At 38.5% G+C, this 20,430-nt stretch overlaps 1 protein-coding gene across 2 annotated transcripts in view; it reads right to left on the bottom strand.

Moving 5' to 3' along the window:
* LOC124798430 (pleckstrin homology domain-containing family F member 2) overlaps positions 1 to 20,430 on the bottom strand; it is a 138,732-nt gene that overhangs the window by 102,301 nt on the left and 16,001 nt on the right. For both annotated transcript variants that reach the window (XM_047261839.1, XM_047261838.1), the window contains exon 4: positions 15,682 to 15,745. In XM_047261839.1, coding sequence (XP_047117795.1) covers positions 15,682 to 15,745 — 64 coding nt within the window. The remainder of the gene's footprint in view (positions 1 to 15,681; positions 15,746 to 20,430) is intronic.

The following is a 20,430-nucleotide window of genomic DNA, read 5'->3' as shown; positions in this document are numbered from 1 at the left end:
AATCACAGTAGATATGACAATGAAAAATGCACCACATTGTAGAGAATCCTAAAGAATTTATTTATTTATCAGCAATACACCTCTGCACGTGAACAATTTGCAGTGCGAAGAATATCGAGTCTATATTCAATTTCTTGCCAAGTTCTTTGTAACATTTCCTCTGTTACTGTTGCAATCGCATTAGTGATACGATGTCGCAATGTAGGAATATCGTCAACTTTGGTCGCATACACGCGGTCCTTCACGAATCCCCACATGAAGAACTCAAGCAACATAATGTCGGGTGAACGTGGTGGCCAGGCAATGGGTCCTCCACGTCCGATCCAACAACTGGGAAATTTCCTACACAGGAACTTGTGAACAGCCATCGACCAACGCAGCAGAGCTCCATCTTGTAGAAAAATGATGTTGGGTTGCAAGTCTTGTATCTGAGGGTACATAAGCTGCTCCAACATGTCCAGATACACTGACCCATTCACTGTTTGTTCCGCAAAGAAGAACGGTCCAACAATCCTGTCGTGCATTAGCCCACACCAGATGTTTAATTTAGGGCTATCACGAACATGGCCAATGACAATGTGCGGATTTTGCAAACCCCAAATCCAAACATTATGCCTATTAACCCTTCCTGATTGATGAAAGGCTGCCTCGTCTGAAAATAAAATATCTTTCCAGGAAGCTGACATCCATATCAATATGCTATATCCACAGCAAATTCTTGTTGTTGCGGTTTGTCATTCAGTGTCAGATGTTGCAGAATTTGCACTTTTGTAAGCACACATACAAAGACGGTGGTGAACTACACGATGCAATGTTGATTGAGGTACATCAAGTTGTCTAGATGCTTGATGAATTGACTTATGTGGGCTTCTGAGAAACAATTGTTTGATGTCCTCCACTGTCTCTTCTGAAACTCCATAACATGCACCGCCAAAATGTTTCAGAACACTTCCTGTTGCCAGAAACTTCCTATACTATTCCTTAATTGTTTTCATGTCAGGTGGATCACATTCATACACACGACAATAATTCCTTTGCACAGTAATCGGCGAATTTATTTCTGCAAACCACAATACTGCTTGCGCGCGCTACTTTGGAGTCGCCATTTTTACTTCATGTGACCATGCTGCACTCTGGCCACGATACTTGGCACTTCTGATTCAGGAATATAAATTCTTTGAGATGCTCTACAATGCGGTGCATTTTTCATTGTCATATCTGCTATGGTTTTTCTCTCCTGTGTCCTTGAAATCAGGGAGGTTTGAGTGGGACACCCTATATTTACAGCTGAAGTTAAAATGAAACATAGAAAACATTTCTGTAAATATAATCCTAGCTTCTGGTAGTGAGATTTGCATGACTGACTAACATTTCCTAGAATAACGTAACATGTTGCACATATCCACAGACTTCCTGCAAATGCAGCAAAAATAATAGGAGCTACCAGGAACTGTAGGTAAACAAATAAATACAGAATTATTAGTAAGAGTCAGTCTCCAAGGATAGGATTTTGATTATCCCATGTTTCGTTTATCAGAATTATATGTCTTGATAATTATAGAAACAGAATGGCCAGCAGAACAAAAGGTTGTATTAGATTATAATAAAGGTTTCACAACATTTCAATATGCATCAGAAAATATAATATTATCATTACATTTTGAACCAGTTACTTTACATAAATCTAATACATCAATAACCACAGAAACAGTTTTATGCAGTTGCCAGGAAATTTATACCAATGATTATAATATGGAAATAAGTGAAGATGAAACTATGCTTATTATTAATAAATCTACAGGGATAAGATTAAAAAAAGTCAGATATGATGTCGCTACTTTAACACATACGATTTTTTTTCTTTGAAACCAGGAACCACCAAAGATTTTGGGAGTACATTAAAAACAAAGCATCCAAAAAGTTTTGTAACAGCATATCCAAAACCAACAGCAGCAAAAGAATCAGTATGAAAAGAAATTCATAGGATGATCTCATGGAACATTATAGAACCATCTGACAGTTGTTATAACAAACCATTAGTTGTAGTTAAAAAACACTTAGGATCAATACAATTAGAACTCGATAGCAGGACGGTTGACAAAATAATAGACCCAGGATGAGACAGACCTCCCACAATTGAAGAGTTACTATCACAGTCCACAGAGACAAAATACTTCATTACTATGGGCTGTTACAGGCAAATTCAATTACAAGCAGGGCCACAAAAATGTACAGTGTTTCTTTTCGACAGTAGATCTTACCACTTTAATGCATTACCATTTGGTCTCAACATCTCAGTATCAGTATTTGTCAGAGCTTTAAACAAAGTAATAGGTAGTGACTTACACAAAAAAAACTTAATCATGTTGGTGACATAGTAATCATATCTGAAAGTTGGCTCGAACTTTTTCAAATCCTTGAATAACTTTTTACGAAGAGTGCATTCACAACGCACAACAATTAAACCTTCTATGTCACCATTTGGACAAAATTTGGTCAAGTTTTTATGTCATGTAGTAAATACTGATGGGTTAAAGCTTGATCCACGTAGACTACACACCATAAACAAGTATCCTGAACCATCAAACAAGAAACCGTTAAAATCATAAATTAATAGGAATTATAGGCTTTTATAGAAAAATTTTGCCACATACTGTATTAAAACACCCCATATTTAATGGCCCTCCTTAAACACAACACACCTTGGCAATGGAAGCCAGAAGGCAGCATAGAATTTAACAGAATAAAAACAGTTCAGTATCAGCATCATTACTAGTTCACACAAATTCTGAGGAACCTTCCACTTGACACCAAATATGGCATATCATCTGCATCAGGAGCTACACACATCTAATGGACTAAAATACTGTCCAATAGCATTCACAAGCCAATTACAGGCAAACCACGACAGGAGTTACGGAATCACAGGGTAGGAGACATTAGCTGTTGTACAACCATTTAAGAAGATAAAATACTTATTAGCAGGACATGTAACTACAGTACACAGCAACCAAAGAGTGGTAAGCTTTTTACTAAAAAGTAGGCTTTGGTACAGTCATTTACCACAGTGGGCACTTTCTCTCCAAGAATTTAAGTTTTCAATACAATATGTGATGGGACTGAGAATATGATACCAGATGCATTATATAGATTGCTAATAGACTTTAAAAAATGAGGATGTAGAGGACAGAGTTAATTTTGCTATGTTGTTGTTGTTGTGGTCTTCAGTCCTGAGACTGGTTTGATGCAGCTCTCCATGCTACTCTATCCTGTGCAAGCTTTTTCATCTCCCAGTACCTACTGCAACCTACATCCTTCTGAATCTGCTTAGTGTATTCATCTCTTGGTCTCCCTCTACGATTTTTACCCTCCGCGCTGCCCTCCAATACTAAATTGGTGATCCCTTGATGCCTCAGAACATGTCCTACCAACCGATCCCTTCTTCTGGTCAAGTTGTGCCACAAACTTCTCTTCTCCCCAATCCTATTCAATACTTCCTCATTAGTTATGTGATCTACCCATCTAATCTTCAGCATTCTTCTATAGCACCACATTTCGAAAGCTTCTATTCTCTTCTTGTCCAAACTATTTATCGTCCATGTTTCACTTCCATACATGGCTACACTCCATACGAATACTTTCAGAAATGACTTCCTGACACTTAAATCAATACTGGATGTTAACAAATTTCTCTTCTTCAGGAACGCTTTCCTTGCCATTGCCAGCCTACATTTTATATCCTCTCTACTTCGACCATCATCAGTTATTTTGCTCCCCAAATAGCAAAACTCCTTAACTACTTTAAGTGCCTCATTTCCTAATCTAATTCCCTCAGCATCACCCGACTTAATTAGACTACATTCCATTATCCTTGTTTTGCTTTTGTTGACGTTCATCTTATATCCTCCTTTCAAGACACTGTCCATTCCATTCAACTGCTCTTCCAAGTCCTTTGCTGTCTCTGACAGAATTACAAGTCATCGGCGAACCTCAAAGTTTTTATTTCTTCTCCATGAATTTTAATACCTACTCCGAATTTTTCTTTTGTTTCCTTTACTGCTTGCTCAATATACAGATTGAACAACATCGGGGAGAGGCTACAACCCTGTCTTACTCCCTTCCCAACCACTGCTTCCCTTTCATGTCCCTCGACTCTTATAACTGCCATCTGGTTTCTGTACAAATTGTAAATAGCCTTTCGCTCCCTGTATTTTACCCCTGCCACCTTTAGAATTTGAAAGAGAGTATTCCAGTCAACATTGTCAAAAGCTTTCTCTAAGTCTACAAATGCTAGAAACGTAGGTTTGCCTTTCCTTAATCTTTCTTCTAAGATAAGTTGTAAGGTCAGTATTGCCTCACGTGTTCCAGTGTTTCTACGGAATCCAAACTGATCTTCCCCGAGGTTGGCTTCTACTAGTTTTTCCATTCGTCTGTAAAGAATTCGTGTTAGTATTTTGCAGCTGTGACTTATTAAGCTGATAGTTCGGTAATTTTCACATCTGTCAACACCTGCTTTCTTTGGGATTTTGCTATATACTTTCTAAAAGTTAACAAATATGAACATGACAGTAGATTACTTTGTAGGAATTTAAAAAATGGGTGAGATGTTAAATAACCATGTTTAGAGCAAAACCCAGATGACAATAACATGACCTGGAAAATTCACGAAAAATTACTTTATCGTGGAAAAAAAAAGCGTCAAGAACTGGTTACTGTGTATTTCCAAAGATAGTATTACTTTATTAACCTGGTACACACACACCTAGGGTACACCCAATGTGGAGCAAAGAAGCAATTCATACGAGATAGTATTATCTCCGGAACATGTCCCAACAAGTCAAGAAAATATTGAAATCATGTGATACTTGTCAAGAAGTTAAAATATAAAATTTGAAGATGCAGTCTATGCTATACTCCATAAAGCCATAAGCATTATGGAATTTATCATCAGGGGCTTCTACAGACCATTGTCTTGAAGGCTGGGAGGAATGGTGTACACATACTTCGTTTTGGGAATCCAGGGTGGGGAGTGGGAAGGGTACCTGCCTTTTGGGTGTCATCTCTTTCTTCAATCCTATCATTCCTAATCTTCATTTCCTTTCCTACTACCACTACAAGGGGTGCCGATGTATCTTTTCCTCTGTTTACTATTCAATAGCTCAATGGCAAGATTCCTCCTTTTTCTCTCTATTTATCTTAACCCATTATAACGGGACTGTCTGAAGTAGTGCCACCTAGAAAGCTTCTGACATTGTTAGTGAAGTATATAGTATTTATAGTTAATGAATGAATGGAACTAGTTTACACTTGCCCACGACTGAACCAGCAAGTTCACTAACATTCATAATTAAGAGGCAGTGAGAAAGGAGGTCACTGCAAATTTATCTGTGATTACTTTTAATGCTGAAAGAATTACTTAAATGCATTTATTAGAAGACCACAAGTGACCCACTGGAAGCATTACATTTTATTTAATATCTACTGTGTCAACATCATCCACAGTACTTTATATAACTAACTGTGACTGACTAGTTCGAACACCGAAGACTGTAAGCAACTGTATTTACCTATATGTTGAGAGAGTAAAGAGTTTGATACCTGAAAGTGAACTGGAACTGCATCCAGCCCCAAAAAGGGGGGGGGGGGGGGGGGGATTGAAGGGGCCAGACTACAAAGGCCGTCGGTCCCCAAAAAGGGGTTTATGTGGATTACAATAAATGAGAGAGAGAGAGAGAGAGAGAGAGAGAGAGAGAGAGAGAGAGAGAGAAGAAACACATATGAATGTATAACATGAATCAAAATGTAACTTTTGCAATATGATATTATGTTGTAATGCTATAGTGCATGTTGACTACTCCAAAAAGGGAGTTCAAGTAATGTAAAGATATATAGTTGGGATATCAGCTGCACATTAAAGATTTATAACTAACAAAGTCAGAAAATACATGTATAAATTTTATGTTGAGTATGTAAAGTGTAATATTCAGATGTTCTTTTAACTCAATTATAGGGGCAGAAGTATTTTATGAAATAAACAAGAGTCTGGGTGGCATCAGCACCATCAACAGCTTTTACAACTAAGCAAGCTTGATTATTTGCAAGCGATATTCAAAAAAATGAAGTGAGCATTTGTTAGTTGAAATAGCTGTACAATTTCCGTTTAAGTTGCTTGTATTTTTTATGTTCGAGGTACTTCAGGGGGTCGTGCAGCGATGCAAGTTCTCCAGTTGACATATTAGCATCATCATCATCATCATCATCATCATCATCATCATCATCACAAGTATTTCCCCAGAGTCTGCAACACCATGTGCCGTTTTGTGGAGTGCCTCCTAGTTAAGTTCCATAGTTTGGGCTTCCAAACAATAATCAACTCCTTTTTGATGTGCATCCCAAGAAATGAGACAGTGCATGTCTCTACAAAGCTACCAGATTGTAAAGTCCAATGTAGTACTGTTAGTGAGTTATTCTGTGGATAATAAATCCAGTCAGTGTTTGGCATTTGGGCTTGCATTTCATGGCCACAGTGCTATTCTAAAAAGATTTTCTGATCCTTGTTGAGGTCTTGTCCAATTCACATCAGGATCAAACTTCGAGACATTTTTAGCAAGATGGGACACCTCACCATGTCCACCAATAAATATTCACTGTGAATGAAGTGAAGCAAGTATACAGTTAAACATCCTTTGGGCATCAACATCATTAAACATGTAGTAGTGTTTCAGTTGGATAAGTCAATCAACCTATTCAGAAATACCATTGGAAACCTGGATAGTTGCACAGAGATTCGAGCCTGGATAGTTGTATAGAGATTTGAGCCCTACTTCTTCTAAATCCACATCAGCTGTCTTAACCACTGTACCACCTCACTTGGTAACTACAAAACAGCTATTAAAAATTTTTAAAAAAAAGTGATGTGATACTCGAGTTCATCGAGTTATGTCACAATGTGGATTCCTTTACCTTAGTACTGACTTCACAAGCCACTGTCAAGTACTGCTACACTTCTGAAGTGGTTCACTCATTTGAAAGACATTAAATGAGAGGCATGCCAAATGAAATTTTTACAAACAGAAATCTGGAATGATTTCGACGATGGCAGAAATATCAGAAATTTTTTGAATTATTTATCACACTTCTACATATTTAAACACAAAGCAACCTTTCTTTTAATGACTTGATCATTCCTACTCTGTAGATCCACCATGGAGGATAACCTTCATGAATGAGTGGAAGTCAAGGAATAAATTAACAAAACAGAAACATCTCTTAGAAACTAAATCTGTGAACTGCAAAAACATTTTAATGTTTAATGTTTAACCTGCTGCTTCCAAGTTATACTAAGTACTTGCTGTTTATATTCTTCTATTACATTAATGCCTACAGGACCACATTTACCATAGAGCAACACATACCTGCTTACAATTAACATTGCTACTGCTCAGAAATAGACATCTTCATGCATAAATATATATAATTAAATAATTTACAGCAGTAGTGCCCATGCATACTTTTAAATTTTCTTTTGAATTAATAGACATTCTCAATTTCTTGTTTTATTTCAGGTACAAGCTTGTTGAAGACCTAAGCACTACTATGACATAACCACTGGATTAAATATATCCCACTCAAAAACCCACATGAGGTAACAAAGTCTATACGGAAATTATTTTCAAATCTTTTTTCATGGTAATGAAAATCACAACTGATTTTTATCATCAGCAACCAGTACCATTAAAGAGTAATTGTACTGGGAAGTGAGTGAGAATTCCAAGAGCTTTGATGAAGTCTCGCCAAGATCTCCAGCTACGAACTTCAAACAGTATTATCATTCCTCTCTCTTGGTGAATACATATTTTCTTTACTTCAGCTGCACTGCCCCAGAAGAAAATAATTTCATGAAACATCAGAAACTGAAAGTATGCAAAATAAACCAGCATCACAGTTTTCAAAGAGTTTAGTGAGAGGTAGAAACTAACATATCATCTGACGAAGAAAGCAGAAAGCTCATTAAATTTATTCATCGGTATTCATCATAATTGCACAGAGATGTATAGGCCTATGTGTTACTAGTTCCTGTCTTCTGTGGCTGCTCCTAATGTGTCAGTTATATATGAATAGCAGCAATACGTTTCATACAAAAAAGTAAAATTTCAAATATCAAAAACTGAACAACCAACAATGTAAAATTCAACTTATAATATAGGACATCACTTCAGTATACTCTTACATTGATACAAATATCTACATTCAACTGCATCCAAATTATTTCAATATCAGCAGAAGTATGTCATTGTAAGCACTTTTTTTTATTTTTAAAGTAATTAGCAACGTATAATCTACACTGTTTCGTCTAGAGACACTGTAGACAAAAACTTCTAACTCTATCCATCCTCCTCCCACCATAGGTGCGTGTGTTCAGTACTAAAACACAGAAAACCAATATTACTGTCTCCACAAAAGAGAGTTTCCATTGGTGGACCTGTACCTACGTATTACTAGCATGTACACTTGCGGCTCCACCATATTCAAAGTGCTGTTCAACCCAAATTCGATGACATATAAGGCCTGGAACCTAATACAAATCTTTGTACTTATTGTCACTGTTTCCTCTTATTGATTATTTAGTAGTATGCTATTAGATTTATCTATCATGTTGTATCCATTCAGTTTCACTGATTTCCATGATGTTCAGTTCCCTGCTTTCTTTGACATCCAGACAATCGACGGAATATGCCTGCCATGATGTGGTCAGTGTAGACTCAACCTGATGTATTCAGATATTATGGTTGGATACTCTGAAGTGACACGTAAGACTGGTAAACAAAATCGCCTCTGAAGAGACAGACATAGCCTTTTTACAATCATAAAACAATACTTTGATATGTTACCTATATTTCTGTGCACTAATGTATAACCTGAAGTGCACCAACAGACAAGTAGCAACACTGCTTTAAATGTTGGTAGAATTCTCAGCTTCTTAAAGAAGGAAACACACACTGACACAAACTTCTTGTCACCTTTAAAACAGAGGATAGACTGGGATTAAGAAATTCGCTACAGATTTTAAAATACTTCTATAGATGATAGGAATGCATTTAGAAAAAAGATGACAGTTTTAGATTGTTAACTTCTGCTTCCCTTAAATTTGCAGTCATAATTTGCACTGCATGTTTTCAGGCATATAGTGACTTAGCTTTGAAGAGTTGTGAGGGGAGGGGAGGAGGGCAAAGAATAAGGAGGGAAGGGTGAAAAATAAGGAGGGACGGGCGAGAATGAGGGGAAAGGCAAGGGTGAAAGCAGGGAGGAAATGGCAAGGCGAGGAGGGAAGGGGAGGGGTTAAGGGGAGGGGGAGAATGGGAGGGGGAAGGGGTGAAGGGGAGGAGAGTTGGAGGGGAGGGGTTAAGGGGAGGGGGAGAATGGGAGGGGGAAGGGGTGAAGGGGAGGAGAGTTGGAGGGGAGGGGGAGAATGAGAGGGGAGGGGGCGGGGAAGGGGAGGGGGCGGGGAAAGGGAGGGGGCGGGGAAAGGGAGGGGGCGGGGAAAGGGAGGGGGCGGGGAAAGGGAGGGGGCGGGGAAAGGGAGGGGGCGGGGAAAGGGAGGGGGCGGGGAAAGGGCAGGGAGAAAATGGGAAGGGGATGGGGAGGGGCAGAATGGAAGGGGAAAAGGTGTGGGGAGAATTGGAGGGAAGGGGAGGGGAGGGGAGAGGGGAATGGGTGGAGAGAGGGGGAATTGGAGGGGAAGGGGAGGGGAGGGGGAATGGGAGGGCGAAGGGGAGGGGTAATGGGGAGGGGGAAAGGGGAGGGGGAATGGGGATGGGGAAAGGAGTGGGGGAAGGAGTGGGGGAAGGAGAGGGGGAAGGGGACGGCGGGAAGGGGACAGGGGGAAGGGGATGGGGGGAAGGGGACGGGGGAAGGGGAGGGGAGATGTGGAATGGGAGGGGCAAAGGGAGGGCAGAGAGGGAAGGGGAGATGGAAAATGGGTGGGGCAGAAGGGGTGGGGAGAATTGGAAGGGGACGGTGAGGCACCAGGAGTGGGAAGGAGAAAGCACGAGGAGGGGGAAGGAAAAGCACGAGGAGGGACAAGGGGAAAGCACGAGGAGGGAGAAGGGGAAAGCACGAAGAGGGAGAAGGGGAAAGCACGAAGAGGGAGAAGGGGAAGTAAGATAAAACAGAACGTAAAACGCAGGGAACAAGCTTGGAAAAATATGTGCCTACCCACACCGAAGCGTGGGACGAAGCATGTCACCAGCAGTAAAACATGTACAACACAGGAAGGAAGTGGTAGAGGGAGCTAAAACACTATAGCAGATGGAAGGGGGTGATGTAGCACAAGTGGGGATGACATGAGAGGGAGATTGATAGGTGGGGATGACATGTAGAGGGGGTTTGACATGAGTGGGGTAAGCAGGAAAGTAGGTGTCAAAAGGAGGGGGGCACAATGGGGAGGGGCATGTGGTAATGTTGAGTGTGCATGGTGTACTTCCTCTGTTTTTATCTTCTGCATCCAGTGTAGCAAAACATATTTTTAATCAATGCATAAATATAAGGTTGATTTTATTACCAACAATATATTTCACACATTGCTGATACACATTCTTTTGCCTCCACTTTTTCACCCTAGAGAAGTAGTCCTAATGTATCACTGAGGGCAGAAAGAGACTTTCGTAATATGATCCACTATTATCTGATAACCTCCATTAATGTAGCTGTAAGGGTCCTATATCATCACGTCAGGATATTTATCATCAATCGTAAATGCATCCATCAGCTTTATGTCAGTGAGTATATTGCAGCTGCTCCTGGTTTTGCCAAGACAGAATTCCAAAGTAATCGCTAGCCCATCACAATGCCTTGAATAATGTGTGATTGTTGATGCTGGGTGAGAGCATTTAGTGTGATAGTTTAGTGGAAGGAGTCAAAGAGTCGGAATTCCAGTCACATCAAATGGAGCTCAGACAATGTGCTTGCTACCATTGCTTGTATGAAATTGCTAATTCACTTTTGAGATAATTATTTGTTTGTTTTGTTTTATGGCTCAAAACACTCGGGTCATACACACCCATGTCAAAACTATAGAACACGAAGACAGAGAGGAGTTAAAAAACACCTACATGTCAATCCCAATTGGCTTAAGAGAAGACAGATAAAAACAGTAACATGGAGGGAGGTCTATAAAATACACCATAAAGAAACAGAGGTGCAGAACTAAAAATTTAAATGGCCTTTTCCATATTGCTATGATAGATAAAAAGTAAAACGCAGTAGACAGGTTGCACATCATTTGCTAAAATGGCCAATAACTCAGATGGCAAACCCAATCAGGAACATAAATGGTAAAAAAAAAAAAGGGCATTCTTCTGAATGGAATGAGGTACTGCCAAATTCTTTGGGTTTAAAGACCTTAACTAATAGTACCCTGTTAAGTATAATTAACATTCAAAATAATACTGTAGCTAATCCTAGTTTATTATTTACATTTCACAGATTCATAAAAGGAGCTACAAATAAATTTTAACATTCCACCTCACAAATTTATATTTTAACCCAAACAATATAAACAACCATTTTAACCAATAATCTGTCAGGAAATGACGGACAGTTAAACTTTGGGCACAACGTGTACGAAGTGGTGGGGGAGCGCCACTTAACAAATGACAATGGCTAAAAAGGCAGTGCCCAATAAGCAACCAAGTCAAAATGACTCCCTCACAGTGGGAGGGGCGGGAGGAGGTCATCCAACCCACTGGGAGAGGCTTAATAACCTGGAGCTTATTCCCATGAAAGGAGGACCAGTGGCAATGCCAAAGTGACGCCACCTCCTGACAGATGGCAACACAGATCATCAGAGGGAATATAGGAACTAGTGGACTGAGTATGAGGACTGCAGCCTTGGCAGCACCGTCAGCAGCCTCGTTTCCTGTCAGACAGAGATGACCAGAAACCCACATCAATAGCACAGTGGCTTCAGCAAGAGTGAACAAGTGACAGTTATCCTGAACCCAATGCACTAAGGGATGGACAGTGTACAGTACACAGACGCTTTGAAGGCTGCTGAGACCGTCTGAGCAGATGACACAACTGAAAAGTCTGTGTCGTCAGTTATACTCTGTGGCCTGATATAGGGCAAACAGATCTGGTGTAAATATTGAGCAGTGTGCCGAAAACTGATACTGAATGGGATAATCTTAAGTCCCATGTTTGTTCACTTTAGTGTTTGTGTGAACCGATCAATGTCGAATTGTTGTTGTTGCTGTGGTCTTCAGTCCAGAGACTGGCTTGATGCAGCTCTCCATGCTACTCCATCCTGTGCAAGCCTCTTCATCTCCGAGTAACTACTCAATTTACATCCTTCTGAATCTTTTTAGTGTATTCATACCTTGGTCTCCCTCTACAATTTTTAACCTCAGCGCACCACTCCAATACTAAATTGATGATCCCTTGATGCCTCAGAATGTGTCGTACCAACCAATGCCTTCTTCTAGTCAAGTTGTGCAACAAATTACTCTTCTCCCCAATTCTGTTCAGTACCTCCTCATTAGTTACATGATCTACCGATCTAAATTTCAGCATTCTTCTGTAGCACCACATTTCGAAAGCTTCTATTCTCTTCTTGTCCAAACTATTTATCGTCCATGTTTCACATCCATACATGGCTACACTCTATACAAATACTTTCAGAAACGACTTCCTGACACTTAAATCTACACTCGATGTTAACAAATTTCTCTTCTTCAGAAACGCTGTCCTTGCCATGGTCAGTCTACATTTTATATCGTCTCTATTTCAACCATCATCAGTTACTTTACTGCCCAAATAGCAAAACTCGTCTACTAATTTAAGTATCTCATTTCCTAATCCAATTCACTCATCATCATCCGACTTAGTTTGACTACATTCCATTATCTTTGTTTTGCTTTTGCTGATGTTCATCTTATATCCTCCTTTCAAGACACTGTCCATTCCGTTCAACTGCTCTTCCTGGTCCTTTGCCGTCTCTGACAGAATTACAATGTCATAGCAAATCTCAAAGTTTTTATTTCTTCTCCATGGATTTTAATTCCTACTCAAAAGTTTTCTTTTGTTTCCTTTACTGCTTGCTCAATATGCAGATTGAATAACATCGGAGATAGGCTACAACCCTGCCTCACTACCTTCTCAACCACTACTTCCCTTTCATGCCCCTCGACTCATATAACTGCCATCTGGTTTCTGTACAAATTGTAAATAGCCTTTCGTTCCCTGTATTTGACCCCTTCCACCTTCAGAATTTGAAAGAGAGTATTCCAGCCAACATTGTCAAAAGCTTTCTCAAAGTCTACATGTGCTAGAAATGTAGGTGTGCTTTTCCTTATCTATCTTCTAAGATAAGTCGTAGGGGCAGTATTTGTCTCACATGTTCCAACATTTCTACAGAATCCAAACTAATCTTCCCTGAGATCAGCTTCTACCAGGTTTTCCATTCATCTGTAAAGAACTCATGTTAGTATTTTGCAGCCACGACTTATTAAACTGATAGTTTGGTAATTTTCACACCTGTCAACACTTGCTTTCTTTTGGACTGGAATTAATATATTCTTCCATAAGTCTGAGGGTATTTCACCTGTCTCATACCTCTTGCTGATCAGATAGTAGAACTTTGTCAAGGCTGGCTCTCCCAAGGCTATCAGTAGTTCTAATCGAATGTTGTCCACTCCCGAGGCTTTGTTTCAACTTCGGTTTTTCAGTGCTCTGTCAAATTCTTCACACAGTATCATATCTCCTATCTCATCTTCATCTACATCCTCTTCCATTTCAATAATATTGCCCTCAAGTGCAATGCCCTTGTGTAGACCCTCTATATACTTCTTTCACCTTTCTGCCTTCCTTTCTTTGCTTAGAACTAGTTTTCTATCTGAGCTCTTGATATTCATACAAGTGGTTCTCCTTTCTCGAAAGGTCTCTCTAATTTTCTTGTAGGCTGCATCTATCTTACCCCCTAGTGATACATGTCTCTACATCCTTACATTTGTCCTCTAGCCATCCCTGCTTAGCCTTTTTCACTTCCTGTCTCGATCTCGTTTTTCACACATTTGTATTCCTTTTTGCCTGCTTCATTTATTGCATTTTTATATTTTCTCCTTTCATCAATTAAATTCAATCTCTCTTCTGTTACCCAAGGATTTCTACTAGCCCTTATCTGTTTACCTACTTGATCCGATGCCTTCACTACTTCATTGATCAGAGCTACCCTTTCTTCTTCAACTGAATTTCTTTGCTCCATTAGTGTCAAACTTTCCCTAATACGCTCTCTGAAATTCTCCACAACCTCTGGTTCTTTCACTGTATCCGTGTCCCATCTTCTTAAAATGCCACCTTTTTGCAGTGTCTTCAGTTTTAATCTACAGTTCATAACCAATAAATTGTGGTCAGAGTCCACATCTGCCCCTGGAAATTTACAACCTGGTTTCTAAATCTGTCTTACGATTATATAATCTATCTGAAATCTTCAAGTGTCTCCAGGCCTTTTCCACATATACGCCCTTCTTTCATGATTCTTAAACCAAGTTCAAGTTATGCTCTGTGCAAAATTCTACCAGCCAGCTTCCTCTTTCATTCCTTACCCCCATTCCATATTCACCTACTTCTTTCCCTTCTCTTCCTTTTCCTACTATTAAATTCCAGTCCCCCATGACTATTAAATTTTCATCTCTCTTCACTATCTAAATAATTTATCTCATCATACATTTCTTCAATCTCTTCATCTTCTGCAGAGCTAGTTGGCATATAAACTTGTACTACCGTGGTAGGTGTGGGTTCGTGTCTATCTTGACTACAATAATGTGTTTGCTATGCTGTTCATAGTAGCTCAGTTGTGCTCCTAATTTTTTATTCATTATGAAACCTACTCCCGCCGATTTGATTTTGTATTTATAACTAGAAGCCTTATTCCTCCTGCTTTTAAATAATAAAAAAAAAAATGGTATTTTTGGTGATTCACCATCAGGAATTGAAATACATCTCACTACATTCATGGAACTGGAAGGGGCAGCATTGTCATACTGCAACACACCCATCGACAGTGTTGTAGTGCAATTAATATGCTTATAATTTGCCGTACTTGATAATATCATGTTGAATGGTGTTTAACACACAGTATTACCAACGCATCCTTGGAATGCAAATATGCGCAAAGGATAATAAATTAGACTTAAGGTAATTTAAAATTCAGTTTTGTGTCTTCTGAGTATTATTAAACCATAGGTATTTTATGTTCCCAGAACCCTATCCATACAAGACTGACAAACAAGTGTCATAATTATAGCATTCCTAGTCCCATGTAGCAGGCTGAATGGTCCTTGACCACTAAACTTTATTTGGGATAAAAATGATATAAAAAACATAATAAGTAATAAAAGGAAACCACAACAAAGATCATATTTCAAAACAAATACTATAGCAGCTTAGGGAGGGAAGCTTGAAGGGGAGTGGGACGAGGGGCACGCAGGAAGGGGGCACGTGGCAAAGGATTACTTATGGAGGGGGGGCGATGGCGATGCAAGAGGGAACTACTCTTTTAATGAATAAATTACATTCAGTTTGCTTAGTAAAAGGCTTCTACGAATATTTTTGGACCCTTTTCTTAAAAGCAAAGTTTTCAGTACCCAATATCTTTCTGGAGTTTATAAATGAATGTGTACTTACGTCCATCATCTTCAAGTGATTCCAGTTTCACTTCTTCAAGCGGTATGATGTGCTGCTTATTATACTGTGAACAGAATAAATATTGAACAGTAGGTGGTCTTAGTCAATAAATGCAAATTCGAAAGTTTAAAATACCCTAAATTATTCAAGTACGTACATCACAATAACAAAGCAAGCAGGTGAATGTCTTCATGAACGTTTTACAATCCACATACTATTAACTGTGATATTTTTACATGTATGCATCTAACCTAATCAACAGTGATCATCTATTATACTAACACCACAAAACGCAATCATACAGATACTGGAAATCATTTCCAACAGTGATGTAAAGAAACTTACATCTGTGAAACCTCTAGTGTCCACAAATACAACTCTTTCAAACAATGGAAAGCCCAGGATGGAATAACAACAACACAGAAAGGATAGTTTATTGCTCACCACACAGAGGAAGCACGAGATGCATACAGGCACAATGAAAAAGTACACTGGAAATATTCCAGTTTTTGGACAATGTCCTTCTAAACAAAACACACATCCACACACATTCACATAAGAACAACTTGCGCACACATGGCCACTGTCTCCAGGCACTAAAGCCCGAATAGAGGTCGTTACCTGGGCCTTAGCGCCCTGAGACAGTGGTCATGTGTACGAGCTGCTGCTGTTTGAATGTGTGTTATTTTTCAACTTCTGTAGAAGGACTTTGTCTGAAAGCTGAAGTATTTATAGTACACCTTCTCAATGCACCTATCTGTAACTCAACGCCTCTTCAATGTGGTGAGTAGCAATCTATCATTTCCATATTGTTGTTATTTCATATAATATCTTCACATATAAAACTCAACCTTACACATTTACCATTAAAAATTGAAGTAACTAGTGATCAAAGACTCCTAATATGCAGTATATGCTCACCACACAAAAATGTGAATGTGCACTATGTCTAGCGTACCATAAAAATTGTTAATGTAACAATGTGTAATGAAATTCATTACGACCGTAAAAGCAATGCCTTTTCATTAAAATAAGCAAATAGGTCTGCTTTAGTATTTTCTTGAGTAATTGGACAACATTTTCTTGAGGTATCATTGTATCGTGTAACTGGACAATGGTCCATTTGGCACAGGGGAAAAAATTCATTTATTCATTCATACACGCATCCATACATTGTATTCCATAAATCCCAGCATGAAGGAGAACCTTCAGGGATGTGGTACAAGTCTAGTTATACACAAACAGGCAAAAGCAATCATTTCTCTATAGCATGCTAACAGCCAATTATAACAGCTAATCTGCTCATATTGATAATTGTGAGCATTACTTCTAAATTTCTTTATACACGTATATATTATAAATAAAACGGCTACTCTGAAACAACACCACCTCTTTTACTACTAACAAGGAGAGGTCCACACTGTGCAATCAACTTTTTGAAACTGTCTATATTGTGGTGTAGGTTAGAGACCCAGCAGCCATTCACCTTCGTGGGCCCTCACTTGCAAGTAATCAACGAAAAAAATTTCGTTGTTTTGTGTAATTGTTCTGTAGTCCTAACATCAACAGATATACATATAATCGTGTTATAGTGTAGTGGTTAGCATATGTGGCTGACATGCAGAAGGTTTTTTTAAAATTATTATCGATGTTTACTTTTATTCAGTTATTTGGTTTAAATGTAATTTTTAAACTTTCTAATCCTGTTTCACATCAATTTTATCATCATATTGACTTTTTGATTTGCTCTTATTATTCCTTCTTTTTTCATTTGGAATCTCTTTGGATGTGACTTTTAATTATTTTTATTAATCTGTCACACTATTTAAATGTCTTCAAATGTCAATATATAAATTAAATTACGAAAGATGAAATAATCTATTTATATTGGCTGTGCAAATGTGTCAAAAATGTATTTTTCCTTACTTACAAGGTGTACTTATTTTTGGATGGCAATTGTCATACAAACACTTAAAACACAAATTCCTTTTGCGCTATGGACAAAATAACACACAAAGATTTAAACAAAAGAAGGGACTATAAATAAATGAGCAAAAAGGACGGATAGAAATAATAATTGCAGTAATGGGGACAAAAATATAAGATGATGAAACAGAAGAAATTAAATTGAAATTGATACAGAAAAAATTAAAATCTCAAGCACAAAGACTCCAAATGGAAAAATGGAAGAAAAAAAAGAGTAAGTGTAAAAATTAATACAATGATTACAATGGCGTGACAGAAGGTTATAATTTAAAAAAAAAAAAAAAAAAAAAAAAAAAAAAAAAAAAAAAAATTGAATTCAAACCAACTAATTGTCGTTTCAATGACTATTTAAAATTACAAAATTTTGAAGCAACTGATGAGGTGCAAACACACAAACTTCTGCATGTCAGTCTCATTCACTAACCACTATGCTGTAACACCTTTAAGTGCACAATAGTCAATTTTAGGGATCAAGAACACCATGCAAAATGACGAGACTTTTTCATCGATTTATATCGGCCAAGAACATGAGCAGGCCAAGCATCGAACCTTATGTGATAGCATAATTTAACGTTTTCCCCATTCCGAATGCATTCTTATTCCTTTCACATAATTCCATAATCTGATCTTTTTTTTCTGTTGTTAAGAAACAACTCCAGCCATGCAAGAGGAACACCATGAAGTGCATGTCTGTCTATCATTTAAGGATCAGAGCACAGATCCCTGGAGCTATCTACTGATCAGTCTCATTAACATATTTTACAATTTTTGGAGACCAAACACAAACTCCTTAAAACAGTATTGGGTAAGTGTGTATTACATGGAACTCTGTCAAATCACAATGATCATTTGGCAGAAGAAAACAATAGAACACTTTCATTTCATTTTTGTTACCTTCAGAAGAATGCGCGATAGTTGATGGTTGCAAATAAAGTAAGTTCCTGCAGAATATCACCCCATATATAGAATTGGACTGACTCCTACTTGGAAAATACAAATCACTTCTTTATTATCAATTGGGGGGGGGGGGGGGGCGGCATTGTCAGGAGTGACAGTAGTGTTACATCTACTACACTAAGGTAATTATTAACTAATTTCTTGTACTACTGCACACTAATCAATAACTACGACCAGTGTGAAGCAACAAGAAAGGGGCACAGTAGAGTGAGATGACTCTGGTTACATTATCCGAAAATGAGCCAATGTCATATACTTGAGGGGGGATATGGGCAGATTGATGAAAGGTGGACATAAGAAATTGGAAGGGGTACGAAATGGTATGCAGCAAGGACAGTGGGTATTCATAGGAAGAAGTGAAGGTTTATTAGAATGTGTTGTGAAGTATATTAGGTGGCACATAGTTAGGGGATTATCTGATAATGAGCAGAGGGTGGGAGAGCAAACACAGCAAAAATGACAAGGAGATGGCTAATACTGAAGCAAAGGAGTGGACGTCTGGGGCCGAGGGGAGGGGGAGTGGGACTATAGGATAATGTTTATGAAACAAAATATGACAGTACAGTTTCTGATAAAATTTTACAAAGGACCATCCACTTTCTAACCTCTAACTGTACATTGTTAACATATTTCAACAGTCGTCGTGGGAAGTTAAGATGACAGAACAGGTGATTTGTACAGCCAATGACATAACAATGTTTTCATTTTGACTGATGGAGAAATATTAGATATCTAACAAAACAACAACCTTAACATACTTGTTACTAGAGTACAATAGAACTGAACTTTCGGAGAAAAACGCTGTTTGTAGGAGCAAATACACACAAACAAATTATGGGTAATTTAATGTGGGGTTTTCATTAAATGCTTTTGCTTTATCTTGGTATTTCTGTTACTGACATATGAACAACAGGATTCTCAATGCAAGTAACCAAAAAATAATGGAAAAAAACTATCACCTTCCAAGCTAATATACCATTTTACAGTCTATAAAATGCCCTTTTTTCGTCAAAAAATTGCCTCGAAATTAATGTAAACATGTCCATTGTTTGATTTAAAATCCTCACCAGTCTTACAAATGGCCACATACTCGAAGCTAAGGAAAACCTATCTGGCAACTTAAGAGATTCAATTGACAAGAGCAGTACACCGATGCGACGCCCATGATTTGCGGAGATTCAAACGTTTGCTAACACTGTCTCCCTCCCACCTCATCATCACAAACCCAGGACAGTGTATAGCGTATGATGCGTCATTGCGGTTTACGGTGCCAGTGAACTCTAATTGAAAGCGATTTGGGCTATTGGTAACAGTACGATACTTTTGTTCGTAGCTAGTTTTGTAATGGAACAAATAAAATGTATTCATATGATGTAGGTTATAAATTGAAAGGAATAGCATATGCAGAAGAACATAGAAACAGAGCAGCTGAGTGGCATTTTGGCCCTCCACGGAAAGAAAAAAAACCATTCGCAATTCATGGTATAGTAAAGAACAACTGAAAAAAACGGATAAGACTAAATGTGCAAATAGAGGACTGAATGCAAAATGGCCAAAACTAGGAGATCCAGGATGGAATAATGATAAGATTATGAAAAGGCTCGTTCCTACTCACCATATATCGGAGATGCTGAGTTGCAGATACGCACAACAAAAAGACTGTCAAATATACCTTTAACCAAACAGGCCTTCATAAGAATAGACAAAACAGCCAAACATACTCCCCCCCCCACACACACACACACACACAAAATCACAGTATCTGGCTGCCAAGCCCGAGGTTGGTGCTATAGTTTTATAAAGCGC

Source organism: Schistocerca piceifrons, chromosome 5, assembly GCF_021461385.2.
Source record: "Schistocerca piceifrons isolate TAMUIC-IGC-003096 chromosome 5, iqSchPice1.1, whole genome shotgun sequence".
NCBI classification, from domain to species: Eukaryota; Metazoa; Arthropoda; class Insecta; order Orthoptera; family Acrididae; genus Schistocerca; species Schistocerca piceifrons.
Note: the sequence above shows the minus strand (reverse complement) of the source record. Positions and strands in the feature narration are given on the sequence as shown.